Here is a 19,970-nt window from a genome sequence, read left to right on the forward strand (position 1 = left end):
GTAGATTGTCGAGGTGGAAAAAAAAGAGAGAAAGAGAAAAGATATTTGCAATTTATAACTTTTTTTTTTTCACACCGGTTCAGGCCCCTTTTGTGCGACCAATAAACGTCGAAAAATTAGTCATAGAGGGGAAAAAGCTCTAATTCATCTATACTTTCTGCTTTATACCATGCATCATTTCTTCCTTGTTGATCAAATGGCCAATTGAGTCAACCTCTTCCAACAACTTATCCACATCAAAGCACCAATCATTGAGCAAATCATTCACATGGTTATCACTAACACGAGGGTCACTTCCTTCAACACGCTTTGTCTTGTCAAACTTGACTATTCCCTTGGGACGGTTGATCTTGGCCACAATCATTCCATCGTTAACCAACTCACTCACATACTTTTCCGACTCGTCAGTTGACAATTGTAAGAGATATGCCAATCTTTCCAACTGAATACATTGATAAAACTTGTTGATAACACGCAAATTGTGCTCGATTATCCTCTTTTGCAAGTTTTGGTAATTCTTGGAATCTTTAAAGATAAAGGAGCTTTCAAATTGGTCTTTGTAGAGAGATTCAATGTTTGTCCAGTGAATCAACTCATCAGTAGAGAATATTTCCAACAATTTGAAAATCTTGGTCTCAACATTCTTTTTGAAGACAGGGTTCTTTTGTATTCTGTTGATCAAATCAATTTGATGTGGGTCAGACGTTGAAAGAATAATGTAGTAAATTGCCTGTACAAGATAATCTTTGTAGGATTCTGACTCCTGTACCAACGGAATTTCAATCAACAATAACAAGTTCTTGACAATCGATATGTAATCATAATCAAACGTATTTATATCAATCAAGTACTTCAAATACGTCGTTTTAAACTCATCTGCCTTTTCAAATCCTTTCAACGTTTTCAACAAAATCTTTCGACTTAAAATCTTTGCTTGATTGTAGTCACCTTTCTGCAATGTTAGTCTAATTTGCTCCAAGATATATTCAATCTTGTCACTAAATGGCATCAATGAGTACGTCTCAACCTGCAAATCACACAATATCTCCACCGCCTTATCCAAGTCATTCTTCTTGTTCAAGTAAATCTCAGCCAACTGCTTAGACACAATAGCTCTTTCTACTTCAACAAAAATCTTTTTGTCCGTAACAGTTCTTATCGTGTCAATAATCTTCATCTTTGTTTCCAACTCCTTCTCCTTTGACTCGTCCAACTTGGACAAATTGGCGGTCACATCTTGAATAAGTGACTGAATTGATGACTTTAACTGACCATGCTTTTTGGATAAAATAACAATCAAATCATTCAAGTAATCCCAATCATTATTATATACCAATGTAGATACAATCTTGCTCAAAACTCTCTTTGATGAAGCTAAATCGGACGATTGACGTGTTTGCTTTTCCAACACCAAATACTTGTCCAACTGTTGCTTGTAGTCAGGGATCTTTTCTATAAGGGGAAATTGTTCATCCAAGGTGGCGGAAAAGTCCTTCTCTGCCTTAATAGGGTCTTCTCTGGACATGATGTGTTGATAAACTTGGGTTGACTTTGGTGGCAAGAAATGGAAAAAAAAGAAAAAAAAGAACAAAGAACAAAACAATCTGCTTTTTGGTCGTGCAAAATCATCAACTCCATGACAGATGGCCCCAAGCTACTCATGGATATAATCAAACGACACTTGAGCATCCACGATGAAGAGAGTATCAAGTTGACATTGGATTTCCTTGCAGAACTACATCGGAAAGCTCCCCCCTCATTTGACGCATTCCATAAGGCAGTTCAAGAAAATGGAGGCGATGATTTCGACACATCTTTCTTGAGGGAGATCTATAGCTCATTTGATAAAGGGCATAACGATAGAGGTTCCGTCTTTGAAGGAACGGTCACCTCAATTCGCCCTTATGGAGCCTTTATCAGATTCAACAACACATCCGGACTTTGTCATATTTCTCAAATCTCATCTGATGGGTCTAGGATATCTCGAATAGACCTACAACCGAATCAAAAGGTATATGTCAGGGTAGTTAATGACGATGGGAGGAAAATATCACTCTCAATGCGAGGAATCAACCAAGAAACCGGTAAATTAGATACTATGAGACAGAAACCTACGATAGAGAAGGAGCCTCCTACCCCTGCCCATGAGCTTGAAGTTGAAACTGAAATTGAGCTCAACGACGCTAGACCATCTTTTTTGAAGAACGAAGGGTATACAGAATCCGCCACTATGAATACAATCTTGAGTATGGAGGGTGCCATGAGCAAAGCGGCTGAAAATGGGTCTGAATTTGCCAGAAAGTTTAGAGAGGAGAAGTTGCAAAAAGAAAAGGAAAAGAATAGGACTAGCCACCAGCAAAATGATCCCCTCTTGGAGAAGGAAAAGACAGAACAAGTCATTTCAGAATGGAAAACACACAAAAAGAGTTTCCAAAAGCCCACTAAGCTCAGTATTGAAGAGCAAAAGAAATCACTTCCCGTGTATGACATGCGAACAGACCTAATACGAATGGTCAAGGGCAACCAATTTATTGTCATCGTAGGTGAAACTGGTTCCGGAAAGACAACGCAAATCGTGCAATACATCTACGAAGAGGGACTAAATGTAATAAATGGGGATTCAAAAATTATTGGATGCACCCAGCCAAGACGTGTGGCAGCCACATCGGTAGCAAAAAGGGTGTCCGAGGAAGTTGGTTGCGATCTCGGTGAAGAAGTGGGCTACAATGTTCGATTTGATGATAAAACTACACCGAAAACAAAGATAAAGTACATGACTGATGGTATGTTGGAAAGAGAGGCACTCACGGATCCTGAAATGAGCAAGTATGCGGTTATAATGTTGGACGAAGCACACGAAAGGACAATTGCCACCGATGTGTTATTCGCTTTACTAAAGAAAGCAGCACTCTCAAATCCAAACTTGAAGATTATAGTCACGTCAGCTACTCTAGATTCTGACAAGTTTTCCAAGTTTTTCAATAATTGCCCAATTTTGAACATCCCTGGTAGGACATACCCAGTAGAGGTACTATACACAAAGGAGCCTGAAATGGATTACCTATCTGCCGCTTTGGATACAGTAATGCAAATACACATTTCCGAACCTACTGGAGATATCTTAGTCTTTTTAACGGGACAGGAGGAAATCGACACTAGTTGTGAAGTATTAGCTGAGCGAGCAAAAGTATTGGGCGACTCGGCACCAGAACTTATCATATTGCCTGTATTCTCAGCCCTCCCAGCAGAAATGCAAGCCAGAATATTTGAACCCACACCCCCCGGGTCGCGGAAAGTTGTATTGGCTACAAATATCGCCGAGACATCAATCACAATTGATGGTATCTACTACGTTGTTGATCCTGGCTATGTCAAATTGAACGCGTACGACCCTAAACTGGGGATGGATACGCTAAAGATATCTCCCATCAGTAAAGCCCAAGCTAATCAAAGAAGTGGTAGAGCTGGAAGAACTGGTCCTGGAAAGTGTTATCGCTTGTACACCGAGCAGTCATATACAAATGAGATGCTTCCAAACTCCATTCCTGAAATCCAGAGACAAAATTTGTCCCATACAATCCTTATGTTGAAGGCAATTGGAATCAACGATGTGATTCAGTTTGAGTTTATGGACCCTCCTTCAAAGAATTCAATGATGACTTCATTGGAGGACCTTTATATGTTGGAGGCCTTGGATGATGATGGTGAACTTACCCCCTTGGGAAGGAAAATGGCCGATTTCCCCATGGAGCCTGCGCTTGCCAAAACTCTTATCAAGTCTGTTGACTTGAACTGTACAGAGGAGATTTTGACAATTGTTGCTATGCTATCTGTGCAAAGTATTTTCCATCGACCAAAGGATAAACAAGTCATTGCTGATCAGCGGAAGGCAAGGTTCCATTCAACCAAAGGTGACCATTTGACATTGCTTAATGTCTATAATCGTTGGCGTACAAGCAAATACAGCAAAGATTGGTGTCGAGACAACTTTATCCAAGAGAGGAGTATGCGACACGCAAAGGAAGTCAGGAGACAATTGCAAACAATAATGACAAAACATAACTACCCAGTGAACTCGTGTGGATCTGATCTAGACGCAGTTAGGAAATGCTTATGCTGTGGTTACTTTAAAAACGTTGCTAAACGTGAATCTGGTGAGGGGTATAAAACGTTGTCAAAAAATGAATCAGTATACCTACATCCTTCATCAAGTCAGTTTGGGAAAAACCCGGAGTATTTATTGTACCATGCGATAGTGATGACTTCACGGGAATACATGCATCATGTTACTGTTATCGACCCTGAGTGGCTCTGCGAATATGCACCAAAGTATTTCAAATTAGCTGACCCCTACAGTCAATCCAAGAAAAAGCAAAAGATTGTACCATTATCATCATTTGGGCCTAACCGGAAATTATTGCGCCGGAAGCCAAAAGAGGTAAAACTGCGGAGATAATCTGAGGAACAGGGTGTACCCCTACGTTAATAGAATCTAGATAGAAATGTGCTTAACCAAATCTTCTCTATAGCTTATTTTCTACCCCTTTTTTCTTTTTGGGTAACTTTTGCGCTTTTACTATTATCCGCTCGGGCTAAGAAAAAAAAAGTGGAGATCTTTTAAACCCAAAAAGAATTATTATATTTTTTATTTTTCTATCATGTGTCAAAAAAAATTCATCACGCTACATACAACAAAAGCTTTACATCTAAAGCAAACACATTCCATTAAGTTATGTTCATCCTGGATGCTTTAAATTCAGCAAGATACGCACAAGATGCAGTGAGTGAAAAGGTTAGGCTCTACCTGGCCACGTCTGCCATCTCACCCGTTGGAGTTAAACCTCTTCGAAGGAGTTATTCAATATCAGATCCTATTGCTGATACCGATAACACCGGCACCTCCATACTCGAATGTGTTCCCTTGGAAACGGACAAGAATGGGAACTTTTACGACCCTTCAACTGGACGAATAGTGGTTCTCAAGGGTATCAATATGGATGCACAGATGAAATTACCAGCTGAGCCATACATGCCATCGTATAGAGGCGATCCAACGGATCCAAATGATATCTTTTTTGAAGGTGATACCGTGTCGTTTGTCGGGAGACCGTTTCCCTTGGAAGATGCAAGACTGCATTTTGAGAGAATTAAAACTTGGGGTTACAACACAGTGAGGTATTTGTTGACTTGGGAGGCTATTGAACATGAAGGGCCAGGGAAGTACGATCAAAAATTTGCCGACTATACTTTGAAAGTGTTGAAGATTATTGGAGAAGTGGGGGGACTCTATGTCATTCTCGAGTTTCATCAAGATGTTTGGTCTAGGTATTCTGGTGGTAGTGGAGCTCCCATGTGGACATTTTATGCTGCTGGTCTTGATCCAAAGAAGTTTACTCTTGCCGATTCAGCCATACTTCACAACGAACCTAGGTTTCGTGATGGAAGTGACATCTACCACAAAATGTTGTGGACATCAAATTATAAACGGTTGGCGCCATTGGTTATGTTTACAATGTTTTTTGCAGGTAAGCACTACTTTCCAAAGTTGATAATGAATGGGGAAAATATACAAGACTACTTGCAGAATCACTATTTAGGATCAGTGGAATTCATCTGGAAACATATTTGCAATGGAGTACCAGAATTGATAAACAATGGAGCGATATTAGGATTTGAATCCATGAATGAGCCCAATTGTGGATTAATTGGATACCCTGATATTGGCTATTTACCAGATTTTCAGCAATTACGTGTTGGTACCACTCCGACTGCATTCCAGTCAATGAAACTTGGAATGGGATTTGCGTGCGAGGTTGATGAGTATAGGATAACAGTTACTGGACCAAGGAAGTACGGCACAAAGATTGTTGATCCAAAAGGTGTTGGTGCATGGTTAACCCCTGAAGATGCGATTTCCATTGATGCACACTATGGATTCAAGAGAAGCAAAGAGTGGGAGTTGGGAACTTGTATATTTGCTGCACAAGGAATCTGGAGCTGGCCCCAGGTTGTTAGTGACATGCAAGCAATGTCGCAAGAGCAAAGACTTGATGTTAGTTCCAAATGTAAGGTATTGGAGCCTCATTATTTCAGCAAATCGATGCCTCAACACAATTATGAACTGCATATTTCAGCAGTGGACACTCACACTTTTGTCAATTATCACTTTGTTGATCATATTATCAGGTTTAAGGAAGTGATTCGTAAATACAGACCAGATGCATTTGTTATGCTTCTGACACCAGTGTTGGAGGAGCCTCCGCACTTGAAGGGTGACGAGAGAAACATCATTGATGACAAGGTAATCTATTGTCCACATTATTATGACGGCCTATCGTTGATGCACAAAAGTTGGAATTTCAAGTTCAATGTTGACACCTTGGGTATTATGAGAGGTGCATACTTGAATCCCGTTCTTGGTATTGTTTTCGGAGGAAGGGCCATTCGTAATTGTTTTCAAAAACAATTTTGTGAAATGAGGAGGGAGTGTAATGAGTACTTGGGAAAGATTCCCATACTCATGTCGGAAACAGGAATGCCATTTGATATGGATGATAAACGTTCTTATAGAAATGGCAAATACATTTCTCAAACTGCCGCCATGGATGCATTATGCAATGCATTGGAAAGTGCCAACATGTCTCACACATTCTGGTGTTATGATAGTTGCAATAACCACAAGTATGGCGATAATTGGAATAATGAAGATTTTTCCTTTTGGTCTCCTGATGATCGTAATTTAACTTTTGAAGATGAATGTCCGACACCGGAAATAAGAAATGAGACTGAGAGTGAACGTAGTCGAGTTAGGGCATCTAGAGCAATGAGGAAAGCCAATAGAAAACTAAAGAGAGCTGCCAAAATGGGTCGTTCTGGGTCAGTTGACAGTACCACATCTACTACCTCGCATTCGTCAAGTGATGCTTATAGTGATATGGATTCCGATTCAACAACACTGTCGTCTGTCATTTCATCGACAAGCTCGAATGTGTATCGTCGACAATATGGCAAGTGTTATCCTTCTCCGGATGGAGTCAGGGCGCCCGGTGCAGTCATCAGACCATACTTGATGGCATCTTTAGGTCAGATTGTTGCCATCGAGTTTGATATCAAAGCAGTCAAACTATCACTTCAAGTATCGATTGACAAGTCAGACCCTAGAGTAGAGGATACTCCCACAATAATATTTGTCCCAAAGTGGCATTTCCCATTCTTGGACTATGGAGATATTTTTTTGACATCAGGGTACGTCAAATACAACGAAGAGTTGCAGTATCTCGAGTGGTATCACTGTAGCGATCCATCATTGGCCGACAAGGAGGCACCTACAACAAACGAAAAAACTAGCATTGAAACCATCATTATTAAAAACAATAGTGGCTCTTTAGAGGACGCTAAAGCCATAGAGAATAGAAAATTGGGATGTACAATTAGTTAGATATTTATTAGAATTCATAAGGATCTTCCAAGTCTCTTTTGCCATTCTTCAACTCTGATTTCACTAAACCACCCACGTGCTTTTTAAATAAATCGACATATGGCTTGAGACTAGTCCTTTCCCAAGCTGGAGTATCCATACTATCACTCTGCTCATTCTCGTCAAGTTGTGTAAGCAATTGCTTCAAGTTTGGTGCTGTTGTAGGGTTGAATCCATACTCATCGTCCAGGGCATCACCTGAGATATTCTTTTTTGGATCAAATGGTACACACACATTTCCTGTTCCTGGATGGACACAAAATGGTGATTTCAACAAGTGAATAATCTGTCTCGACACTTCAATATCCAATCTTGGGTAAAGGTAGTAAATAATTATTTCCTTCTTTGCCTCCAGCAATGATGTAGCTTGACTAGGGGACTTGAACACCTTTGAGGCAACCGAGTTGATGTCTTCCCATTTATCCCTTGACGTTGAAACTTTACGTTCCCCTTGCCATTTCTTCTTCAATTCTGCTTGCAAGTCTTTATTTGGCATAAAGCTTAAAAGCTCCTCCACCTGTTTCCAACTCTTTGCATCTGGCTCAGTATTTGGATCAGTATACCATGGGTCCTGATCTTGTAAAATAATCTCAATAAATCTAGTCTTTAAAATTTCAAAACTCCTCTCCACATGAGGATGAAATGGTTTCCTTACATGGAATCCCTTGGAGCCTTTGGCATGTTTTCCACCCAACACATCAAGATATTCCACAATAGACCTCCTACTATTCTCATCCAATTCTCTGGCTCTCTTATCACTGATCCAACAATGGGCACCTCTACGTCCAGAAAATACCCACACCATTTGCTGGAAACCGAAATCCTGTCTCAAGCAATCTTCAATAATCGTTGATCCAACTTGAATAAACTTCCAACATTTGCAACAAATATCTGTGCCCTGGCAGCAAGTTCTAATTTCATCATAATCCGTCAAATCAATATCAAATACCAACTCTTTACTCACTGGTTTTAATGCCTGTTTAGGTAGATTGTACCTCTCCTTTGGTGCTACTTTGTAAACAGCACCAACTTCGAAACGCATTGGGTTGGCACTAATCACTGCTTTTTTAAATTCATCCACGTTGCTGTATGAGTTGTAACGTTTATAAGCACCACTTCTATATTCATATGCAAACTCTCTCATTGTGAAGTCTTTTGTTGGTTTTGGTGAATGACTCAACCACATGAAGATATACTTGAATGGTAACAAGCGCTGGTAGTAGAACTCCATGTCCACCTCACTAGGAGCGGCTGTCTGTTTGACTTTGGTATCATTGTCGGAGGTATGAGGACTGTTGTTATCTGCTGACACTGGGGCTGGAGCCATCTTTGAATACAGAGGGTGTTGACGTGAAGAAATTGAAGATAGAAAAAAAAAAAAAAATAAATAAATAAATTTACAGACGCGTATTGGTTGCACAAAGAAAACACACAGACATCTGTGAGCGATCGCACTAGGTTTGCCTATGACAATAGGTACAAATGACCACTTGAAATTGATACTACTACATTCGCTACTCTTTATGAAATCAAGTAGCTCCTTGATTTAGTGTAAAGATTCTTGTAATTTGGCAGACAAGTAGCCCTCAGTCTATGTATCACATAGATGAAGATATTCTAAACCTATGTATAATGTGTGACTCTGCTGATGATAAAAAGATGTTTACTAGTACGATGGATTTGAGGTCTAAACGGCTGTGTGGATTGTTATTCTTTTCCGTGTATATTTTGTCCGCTAGAACAGGCGTTGAGCGTTAAAAAGCTTACAGTATTGGAGAACCACTGCATACAATGAAGCCTCAAAGCTCAAATAGAAAAGGTTTTAGTTTATAAGCCAGGGTTGAGTACTTGTCTTGCTGCTCTTTGCTTTTCCATGTTGACAGCAATTGCTTACTTCTTCTACTGCTTACACATGAACAAAATCAAACAAACAGATGCTTATAAGCAAAAGTTTAATGAGTTGCCTGAACGTGAACAAGTAAACCTTGGAGATAGAAATCCAAATTTTGTTTACTTATATTAGTGTATAGTACTCAATAAACTAAGGGAATAAGTAGGTCTACAATATGCGAAGTTGATCTAGCGACATCAAGCATGGGCTCCTTGTGGAGACATGGTTACTCCACAATTGATCTAACCTACAAGTTTGGGTAGCTATTTTTGTATCCGGATTACAATAACAGTCACTTGCTAGTAGCAAAGGCGAGAGTTTAATTGTGGGTATAGTTGCGTAGTTAAGTTTGATTGATTGATAATTACAGTATATGTTAGACAGTTGTACCAATGTAGTGCTATGATTACCAGTAACCTTCACTTTGATTTTCCAACAACATCCATTTCGCTCTCACTTTTAGTGGATAATCACTCAGCAAATATTTAGGGTATACTACTTAAAATCTCTTCGGTATCATCGAAGGTTCCGGCGAAGTCTGGCAACAAAGGGGTTCGGAGACTGTATAGGGGTTTAAGAAGGAAGTAATGACATTAAATAAATTTACAGTGATAAAGGCTGGGCGCTATTTATTAGATGAGAGGTGCCTTTAAGGCTACAGAGCAGTTTGTTTCTGAAAAAAGTACACTTGCTTGTATTCACATTATAGTATTATAGGTTACTATCTCTATCCAGTTGCCCTTGGAGATGAGTCAAGATTTGCAACGGTGTACTTGCAGTAATGAACTCCTTGATCATGTCACCTCTTTTGTCAAGTTGCTTGACCACCTCCAAGTTATTTCAAAGGGTTTCCTCTCCACCTGATTGTGTACTTGTTGGTTCTTTCTCTTTTGATTTCGGGTGTGGATTATTTTCCCTTCTCCAAATTGCCAAAACATACGAACATGCAACCAATGATGCTTCCTCTACCAATTAATTTTTGTAGTAGTTTGGAATAATGGTATTGGGCAACTTGCAGTTGCATTCGTTGTATTTTTTAATAATTTGTGTGTAGCATCTCCATTTGATGGCCAACTAGACAAAGGGTGCCAAATTTCTAATAAAACTGTGCCTTGACTCCAGTAACTTTCAGTGTGTATGTAACTCAATGTGAATGATCATTAGCAATGGTGGTCTGAGTAGTTTCCGGAGTGTGGCATATCCCTTTTGTTCCAACTTGCCAATTGAGTCTTCCCTCACCAAATATTGTGGCCATTTGACAACAACCTCCAAGTTGATCATTTCAATGTTGATAAGTTCTGGTATCCGTCATCTTGTTGATGGTGTTTCTCTCATTTAATGCATCAATCTCCACCAAAACCCCATTGATTGATGTCAACTGCCTTCGTCGTTTGTAGATACCAAGTCATTGACTCTTTCTTTTCGAAAATCACTATATTGTGTGTTCCTATCCGCAATACTGTGTCCATCCTAACTGCACCAAACGTTTTTTGAGTGAATTTTGATAGTCCGTGGTTGTGTAATCTTTTAGGACCTTCAATTGGTTGTGATCATGGTTGTTCAGGCGAAATCTTTCATGTCTTCTTGATCAAATGTTTACATTTCTTCTGATTGGGGGAAGGTGATGGACTCTGACGGTAAGCGCTCCTCTCTCTCTAATAAATTGGACTTCACAGTTGCTAACTTGTATCCTCTGGGCACATTTTTATGTGAAAATAAATTGTAAAGGAAGTTGTGCTGATAACTTTTTCATCGATTCTTCAACCTTTTTTCAGTTTACGACAAAACGCGCAAAACAGCAGAGCCACTCCATGTCGAGGATATCACTAGACACATACAATCATGACATCCTATATGAGATAGTGCTGGTTGCTGGTGCTAAAAATCTCACTAAACTCCTCGATAGCACATTCCTACAGTCCAATCCAAACATTCAACAAGCTATAAACAAAGACATCACCAAGAAGCCCATCTACAAGTACGACAATGCAACCACACTATTTGAGTCTGAAGATTACTTGATCGGGTCCAATAGGCGTACAACAGATTTTAATACCATTGCGAAGGTTCAAGCTTTTGATGATTATTGCGTGGAAAATAGTATTGCAATTGAATTGGAGTTTGCCTACTTGATGAGAGCAATTCTTGATTGGATTGAGATGGAAAAGTTGCTCAAATGTTTGAAGGCTAGCAAATTTGTGAAAAGACAATTGAAGATAGGCTTAACTGTGTCGGATTACACTCTTGACTTAACCAAACTTCCGTCACTTATTGGCCCTATCAAGGAGCGCTTTATAGGTTTGTCCATTAATCTGTCTCCCACTGGGTCCTCGAAGGGTGCAATTGATTTGGAATATTTACGGGACATTGAGGTTCTACAGTTGAACTTATGTGAGATAAATGGATCCTTCTCTCAGTATCACCATTTAAGAGAGCTTGACTATATGCCACCTGGAACACAAAATTCAATAGATCTCCAGATGCTACCACCAACATTGAAACGTCTACATTTGTACTCTTGTGAACGTATCAAATGTGTTGCCGACAAATCATCAGAGCTTCCCTCGTTGGAGGTGATTGCAGTTACATACAAAGGAACAGAACTTCCTTCATGTGTTAAAGGCATTCTCCGGTTGATGACGTCTAGTGGCACCAGTAGTATAGAATACGAAGGTTCGGGATATACAAGTGCTGATGAGGAATTTGTGGAAATTCTACATCAAGAAGCAAGGAAGAAAGGATTCAGTTTGAATTCCTTGAAGCTAATTGCTTGTTCTGAATCCAAGATACAAATATTGCCTTCCAGGAGACTTGACCAAACCGAAATGAAGAATGAACAATGGTGCCCCTCAGAACTACCTTCAACTTTAAAAGAGATACGTCTTGAAACAATGGAACTACCCAGTAGTCGGCAGATTCTTGAATACTTCCCAAGTAGCTTGGTGAAACTAGAACTAATTGATGGTGCAAACATTGACTGGAGCGATTCGGACTTGGACTTTTCAAAATTTCTGAATTTGAAAACTCTCGCATTGAAAATTTGCAACATTGGAAATTATATTGATTCGTTTACTTTTCCTCATTCCCTTGACGAAATGAACTTGTGTCACAATGGTATAAATTCCATTGATGCGGTTAAATTTCCCAAGAATCTCAAGAAGTTAGCACTAGTTTTAGAGGGTGTTTATGAAATTTGTAAAGCTCCATTTCCACGATCATTAAAGGAGTTGGATCTCACAGGAAATGAATTGAAAAATGTTGATCTTGTGTTTAATAAATTTGGTGAGTTGCTCCAAATTGACCTTCTTGATTTAACAAGAAACGATTTGGTTTTGTCAAAGTGTAAGTTGCCAGACACAGTGCGGTTCCTCGCCGTGGATTGCATACAAGATGAAGCATTTCATTTTGGTGGTAACTTGCGCGTACTAAATTTGAGTTGGGGCGAATTTCAAAAGCAACATGAGGTAACGTTGGGGTCCAGTTTAACGTCGTTAGATCTTCTGTGGTGTAAGTTGAAACATTTCAGTATGAAATTACCAGAGTCACTTGAGAAAATTGATCTATCAAGTAATGGGCTTAGTGAGGTACCGGTACAGCTATGCAAACTCAGAAACTTGAAGGCGATAAACATATCTAATAACAAGATAAAGAGTGTTAATTTAAACTTCACCTCATCAGCTCTTGAGGTCTTTGAGATGAACCGCAATAAGATTAAGGAGCTACAATTGACATTCCCTGAGACAGTTACAAATCTTAAACTGGTTGATTTGAGTGCGAATCGATTGAGAAGGTTCTCAATGGCGATGATTGGTCACAATGGCAAAACCTTGCATAACAACCTATATGAGTTAGTATTGTTGGAAAACTACCAGTTACTGGAAGGAGACATCTCAACCTTGCTCGCACAATTGCGAAAATCTACTCATTTGGTTTGGACTAACAGCGTGCACTATAAATCTAGCTACAGTTATGTAGCGAATCAACTTTCAAATAAGTATCTTACTCAGAGGAAGAAACGTTCTAGAAATACTCATGACTCATATTTGGATACGGACTCAGAGAGTGGGTAAGATTGGACATAGGCTAAGAGATATGATAGGGCATGGACTCAAACGGTGAATCAAATCTGAAGATGGGCGGAAGTGAAGTTGACGGCTCAAAATGATTTCCCGAGTGATCAACGAATCGGACATTAGTCTGTAATTAAATCTCTACATGTGCATTATGTCAGTGTGCGCTGGACAGTGGAACCACTGTGTTTCCATGGTATACCAAAAGCTCTCCGTCAATAACAAATTGAGAAAGGGAAGAGTTGAAGAGGCAAGCGCTAGAAAGAATGGTCGTACAGACCGTAATGAGCAAGAGGAAAGAGATGCATTGATGAAAGCTAGAGATGGAGAAAACCCAGATCAATGGTCTGATAGAAAATTCCAACAATGGTTATTTGGATGGAATGCATTCACTGATGGGTATGAGTCTAAGTTATAGGCTCCTGTATGTGCACTCTAGATGCGTGTGGTCATTCCTAGACGACAGATATCATTCATGTATGTAGTTTAAGATCAATGTTTATTCATAACAACAACACTATGTAAACGAAATACTGAATTGAAATCACATAGCCTTCTTGGCCAATGTTGACGGTCTTCATAAGCAGAGTGTAAAGACACTCTAACGGCTTGGTTACTTCCCTCTTCCTTGTGTGCTGTCTGGAAAAAGTTTGTGCTTTTGTTCAATTGCAAGCCCATTGTTGGTGTTGCATCTTTAGTGCTCCAAATCATAAAAGATTTAGATGTTCGTGTCTACCCACCAGTATAGCCACATTTCCTTTAACAAGTACCAGGACGGTATTCATTTCTTAGGTTTCATCAAGACTCCTTTAATCCTTCCTTCAAAGAGTCGAATTTGAAGTAGCCTTCCAATTCCGTTACAGCGAGACATTAAGACACTCAAATGTTTCAATCAAAGTTTGGCCTGTAGCATATACCAATCAAATCAAATAGTTTAGCAATTGATGCCTATATGGAGTAACACTGGTCTTTATTTTGAAAGGCAAATCCCCCAGCTTGAAAATTGCGTGCAACTAAAGGATATATGTCTCCTAGTGTATTGCTGTCTGTTTCTTTACCTGCTGCTGCCGACAAGCTCTGAACTAAGTCATCCAACTTTTCTCATAATTGACAGAATATACCAACATTCAACAAAGTACTGTTCTTGGATTCCAAAAACTTTATGCAGTGGTGGAGCAGTGGTAATGGGTAATTTGCAGTTGCGTTCGTTGTATTCTTTTATCATTTCAGGTATTTGTCGTCATCAATTGATTGTCAAGTTGACAAACTGTGGAAATCTCCCGCCAACATTGTTTTGTTCGATCAAGTAGCTCTAAGATTGTATTTGGTTCATAGTTAATGATAATTGACAGTAGTGATCTATGCATTCCAAGTGGTATCTAATGTGTGTGGCATTTCCATCTTGTTTCAACTTGGCAAACTGAGATTCTTCACCCAGTACTGCTGCCGTTTGATAACAGCTTTCACTTGTAGGGTCTTTCAGTGGTGATGGTAAGACCTGCATTCACAGTATCATCCTAACTTGCTTTGCCTAGGGTGTATCTTGATTTGATGAGCAACAGTCTCCATCAAGGCATCATTTATTGACACCAGTAAGCTTAACGAAGACTCCAATGTAAATACCTGGTCATATGTACTTTGTAGATACCAAGTCATTGGTTCTTTCTTTTCGAAAATCACTATCATGTGTGTTCCTATCCGCAATACTGTGTCCATCCTAACTCCCATCAACTTTCAGGGACTCAGTTCTTCAAGTGATGTTGCATAGTCGCTTGTTATGAACTCTTTTGTGGTCGTTGATTTGGTTGCATTTATGATTGTTTAGGTGATATCCGTCATGTCTTCTTCTCTTTGATTAAATGTTTACACTTCAAAAAAATTGTTCTTGTTGAAAAAAAGATACTTTTCTTTGGCGCGCTTTTTTTGTGTGGGAGAAAAAAATTTTGCAATTCTATTGACGTCATTACATGGGATCATAAGTCTACCAATAGTAGTGATATGAGTCTACTTGTAGTGTCTGTGTGAAGCTATAGTTAATAGCTCTATGATGATGTACTAAACTAAGAACTTCTTTAATAAAAATGTGAGAATATACTGTCCATAATTATTGTATTTTTTAAGCAAAGGATTTACAAACAATTTCATTAGTTCTTGTCGTATTGGGCTTATATGGTGTCTATATATAGCCACAAGTGTATAGATTACAATTATGTATATAACTGGAAACTTGTCTAACAAATATGTCGTCCTTTGTTGTGTATAGTTTGCAGACTAAGATCTGAAATTTTATTTTCGCGCTTGAAATTATTTTTTTTTTTATTGCAACACTTCATTTTCAATTTTAGAGCGCTTTCTACATGTGATTATAAGTACTTCAATACTTGTCATATGAGTCTACTTATACACTCTGTATATAGATATGACTGACAACTAAACAATGATATACTAAAGTGGCAACTTGTTTAACAAAGTTGTATTGATACACTATGATATCTTGAAAATACATACTACACAACAAGTCTTCCAGTTCTTGTCATATCTGTCTCATAAGGTGTCTATATATAGCTACAAGTATATAGATTACAATGCTATAGACAGATCGAGATTTTTTTAACAAAGTTGTGTTAATGTGTTGACTCTAGTCTGCTGATTACGATCTGAAATTGTGTTTTTCTTTCTTTTTTTCGCAATCAAAATTATTTTTCTTTTCGCCACTCCATTTTCAATTTTAAAGCCCTTTTTACATGTCAATGTAAGTACATCAATAGTAGTCGTATAAGTCTACTTATAGTGTTTGTATATATATATGACTCACCGGTTTACAATGATATACTAAACTAGCAACTTGTTTAACAAAGTTGTACTGTTACACTGTGATATTTGTGAAATGAAGACTTCGAACACAGATCAGCCAGTTCTTGTCGCATATACTTTATATGGTGTCTATGTGTATCTACAGGTGTATAGATTACAATGGTGTATGTGGCTGAGAGGTTGCCTTACAAATATGTTATATTGTGTTGACTCTAGTATGTTGATTAAGATCTGAAATTTTCTTCTTCCATTTTTTTTTTCGTAATCGAATTTATTTTTTTTTCGCAACACTCCATTTTCAATTTCAAAGCCCTTTTTACATGCGATTGTAAGTGCATCAATACAAGTCATATGAGTCTACTTATAATGTCTATGTGTAAATATAACTGAACTATTTATAATAAGATACTAAACTAGCAACTTGTCAAACAAAGTTGTACTGTTATACTGTAATATCTTAAAAATGAAGACTACATTGACAAGTCAACGAGTTCTTCTCGTATATACTTCATATGGTGTCTATATATAGCTACAGGTGTATAGATTACAATGACCTATTTAAGTAAGAGACTGTCTAACAAATATGTGCTAATATGCTGTGTCTAATTTGAAAAATGGGATATAATCTTCTTTTTTTTCGCGCTCGAAAATTCTTTTTTCGCAACACTTTGTCTAGATAACTAATTTTGAAATTCAGAGAGGCATAAATCAGGACTAGCTACTGTTACATCTATTCGACACAAGTAATAAAGTGTAATTTACAGAGTTAAACTAGACTAATACACATCATTTGATTTCAAAATTAAATAATTTTTGAAATTATTTTTTTCTGAACTCAGACAAGTCAGTATAGTCATATAAAAATAGGTTGTGATATACAATTTTTTGTGTTGTGTATAGTTGTTGTTGGTGGTAGGTGTGTTGGTTTTGATTGTTGAAAATTGAAGATTTTTTCTCTTTCGTAAAAGTGCGCGCGAGTTTCCTAAAATGGAAATTGATTTTCGGCTGAATTTTGGAGCCGACGCGGAAAAAAAATTATTCCCGATGTGGTAGCGCTCACGTAATCAGTACTAGAAACAGAGAGTAATGAAGTATACAGATTTTTACAGAAGCAGACACAGTAACAAATATGCTTTATAGCAGGTAAAGTATACTCCAGTGGTGTTGATTAAGCTATATCGATTATTCACAAGAAAATGTGTACTCGACAACATTTTTCATTTATATTAATGCCAACTTTGGGTGAACTTTTTGGAAAATTAGCACTTGGAAATAAAATTGACGAAAGAAGACATTTAAAGTAATGGCAGTGTTTTCATTATTACAAGGCAAGCACAAAAAACATGTCTGTACTAATCAGGGACGTATAGAGTTACTCGTTTGTAAGATATGGGGGGAAACATTATTTCCTTTTTGAGACAATGTGCGGCTTTTTTTGTAAGATGATTACGTAAGCAATACATTGTTGATTATGTGAGCAGAAGCAGTGATACGACAGGAACAAGAGGTGATATGGAGACAGGACACGGTAGAGATTAAAGGAGAGATTACTCAATTTATTCGATTCAGTTCTTTAGCTTGACACATTAATACAAGCTGTGTACAGTAAAATATTAACAGAAACATTATAAAGACAGATATATTTGGAGACAGATGAGAGGAGACGACAAGACAAGTTGACAGTAGCTTCACACACACTACTCAAAGCTACCCACACACTTCTTTCTTTCTCAGAGACGATATTGTGTGAAACGCGTTGGGGCTTTTACTGCTGATGTTCGTGTACTGCATATAAGCACACAGTAGTAATACAACACACGTGAGAAGACACACGTGACACACGGACAATAACAGCCGAGAGAGGGTCATTTTAACACCGAGGATGGGAGATTTAAGTACGAGAATAAGGCGATTAAGAGGGAAAAGAGGAGACAAGGAGACACTCTTAAGGAGAGACACGGTGGGATGAGTACTAAGGAGGGATAACACATTATAGTGATTTCTGAAACAAAAGACAGAGGCACAGAGGAGTAACTAGACACAGGAGACTAGCTTTCAACACTAGTAGCATCGTATAGCATATTTAAAACTATAGGAGACATTAGAGTACTACGTTTACTACTAATTGCACAGTCTATACTACTTCTATCTCTTCATTTACGACTCATTTTTTGCACAAGTACACGACCTTTTCATACTAGACAAGCAGAACAGACACACAGTGTATGAACAAGACAATCTACAGCATACACAATTGAACAAGGTATTCATTTGATATGCAGATACATACTGACAGACACTCGAAACAGTGACACAAGATTTGAACAGTTTGTAACAAAATTGGGAGAAATTATAGTGATTCAGAGAGACAGATATATTTGGAGACAGAGGAGAGGAGACAAGTTGACAAGTTGACAGTAGCTTCACACACACTACTCAAAGCTACCCAGCTACTTCTTTCTTTCTCAGAGACGATATTGTGTGAAATGCGTTGGGGCTTTTACTGCTGATGTTCGAGTACTGCATATAAGCACACAGTAGTAATACAACACACGTGAGAAGACACACGTGACACACGGACAATAACAGCCGAGAGAGGGCCATTTTCACGCCGAGGTTGGGAGATTTAAACACGAGAATAAGCAGATTAACACCGAGAGGAGGAGACAAGGAGACACTCGAGAGGAGAGACACAGTGGGTTGAGTACTAAGGAGGGATAACACATTATAGTGATTTCTGAGAGAAAAGACAGAACTACAGAGGAGTAACTAGACACAGATGACTAGCTTTCAACTCTAGTAGCATCGTATATCATATTTATATCTAGAGGAGACATTAGAGTACTACGTTTACTACTAATTGCACAGTCTATACTACTTCACTCTTTTCATTTGAGACTCATTTTTGGCAACAGTACACGACCTTTTCATACTAGACAAGCAGAACAGACACACAGTCTATGAACAAGACAATGTACAGCTTACACAATTGAACAGAGTATTCATTTGATATGCAGTTACATACTGACTGACACTCAATACAGTGACACAAGTATTGAACAGTTTGTAACAAAATTGGGAGAAATAGTAGTCATTTTTAGAGACAGTATTGAGGTTAGGATGTCCAAAGTATTGAGGTTAGGATGTCCAAAGTATTGAGGTTAGGATGTCCAAAGTATTGAGGTTAGGATGTCCAAAGTATTGAGGTTAGGATGTCCAAAGTATTGAGGTTAGGATGTCCAAAGTATTGAGGTTAGGATGTCCAAAGTATTGAGGTTAGGATGTCCAAAGTATTGAGGTTAGGATGTCCAAAGTATTGAGGTTAGGATGTCCAAAGTATTGAGGTTAGGATGTCCAAAGTATTGAGGTTAGGATGTCCAAAGTATTGAGGTTAGGATGTCCAAAGTATTGAGGTTAGGATGTCCAAAGTATTGAGGTTAGGATGTCCAAAGTATTGAGGTTAGGATGTCCAAAGTATTGAGGTTAGGATGTCCAAAGTATTGAGGTTAGGATGTCCAAAGTATTGAGGTTAGGATGTCCAAAGTATTGAGGTTAGGATGTCCAAAGTATTGAGGTTAGGATGTCCAAAGTATTGAGGTTAGGATGTCCAAAGTATTGAGGTTAGGATGGATGTCCAAAGTATTGAGGTTAGGATGTCCAAAGTATTGAGGTTAGGATGTCCAAAGTATTGAGGTTAGGATGTCCAAAGTATTGAGGT

The 19,970-nt window shown here is 38.4% G+C and overlaps 5 protein-coding genes across 5 annotated transcripts; 3 read left to right on the plus strand and 2 right to left on the minus strand. All coding sequences in view use genetic code 12, as the record gives it.

The window, feature by feature from the left end:
• Nucleotides 1-148: 148 nt before the first annotated feature.
• On the minus strand, nt 149-1,525 carry RPN5 (proteasome regulatory particle lid subunit; the record flags this gene model as incomplete). Its single annotated transcript, XM_067694689.1, has 1 exon — nt 149-1,525. The coding sequence occupies one exon, from the start codon at nt 1,523-1,525 to the stop codon at nt 149-151; it is 1,377 nt and encodes a 458-aa protein (XP_067546985.1).
• Nucleotides 1,526-1,636: 111 nt separating this feature from the next.
• On the plus strand, nt 1,637-4,456 carry PRP22 (DEAH-box ATP-dependent RNA helicase; the record flags this gene model as incomplete). Its single annotated transcript, XM_067694690.1, has 1 exon — nt 1,637-4,456. The coding sequence occupies one exon, from the start codon at nt 1,637-1,639 to the stop codon at nt 4,454-4,456; it is 2,820 nt and encodes a 939-aa protein (XP_067546986.1).
• Nucleotides 4,457-4,732: 276 nt separating this feature from the next.
• On the plus strand, nt 4,733-7,438 carry I9W82_005507 (hydrolase; the record flags this gene model as incomplete). Its single annotated transcript, XM_067694691.1, has 1 exon — nt 4,733-7,438. One exon carries the CDS (start codon nt 4,733-4,735, stop codon nt 7,436-7,438), a length of 2,706 nt encoding a protein of 901 aa, XP_067546987.1.
• Nucleotides 7,439-7,445: 7 nt separating this feature from the next.
• I9W82_005508 (DNA primase subunit) lies at nt 7,446-8,804 on the minus strand (the record flags this gene model as incomplete). Its single annotated transcript, XM_067694692.1, has 1 exon — nt 7,446-8,804. The coding sequence occupies one exon, from the start codon at nt 8,802-8,804 to the stop codon at nt 7,446-7,448; it is 1,359 nt and encodes a 452-aa protein (XP_067546988.1).
• A 2,375-nt stretch (nt 8,805-11,179) lies between these two features.
• On the plus strand, nt 11,180-13,856 carry I9W82_005509 (leucine-rich repeat domain-containing protein; the record flags this gene model as incomplete). The annotated part of the gene is made up of 2 exons (XM_067694693.1): nt 11,180-13,434; nt 13,670-13,856. The coding sequence occupies 2 exons, from the start codon at nt 11,180-11,182 to the stop codon at nt 13,854-13,856; spliced, it is 2,442 nt and encodes an 813-aa protein (XP_067546989.1).
• Nucleotides 13,857-19,970: the final 6,114 nt, after the last annotated feature.

The sequence above is a fragment of the Candida metapsilosis genome, assembly GCF_017655625.1.
Source record: "Candida metapsilosis strain BP57 chromosome Unknown scaffold7, whole genome shotgun sequence".
NCBI lineage: Eukaryota > Fungi > Ascomycota > Pichiomycetes > Serinales > Debaryomycetaceae > Lodderomyces > Lodderomyces metapsilosis.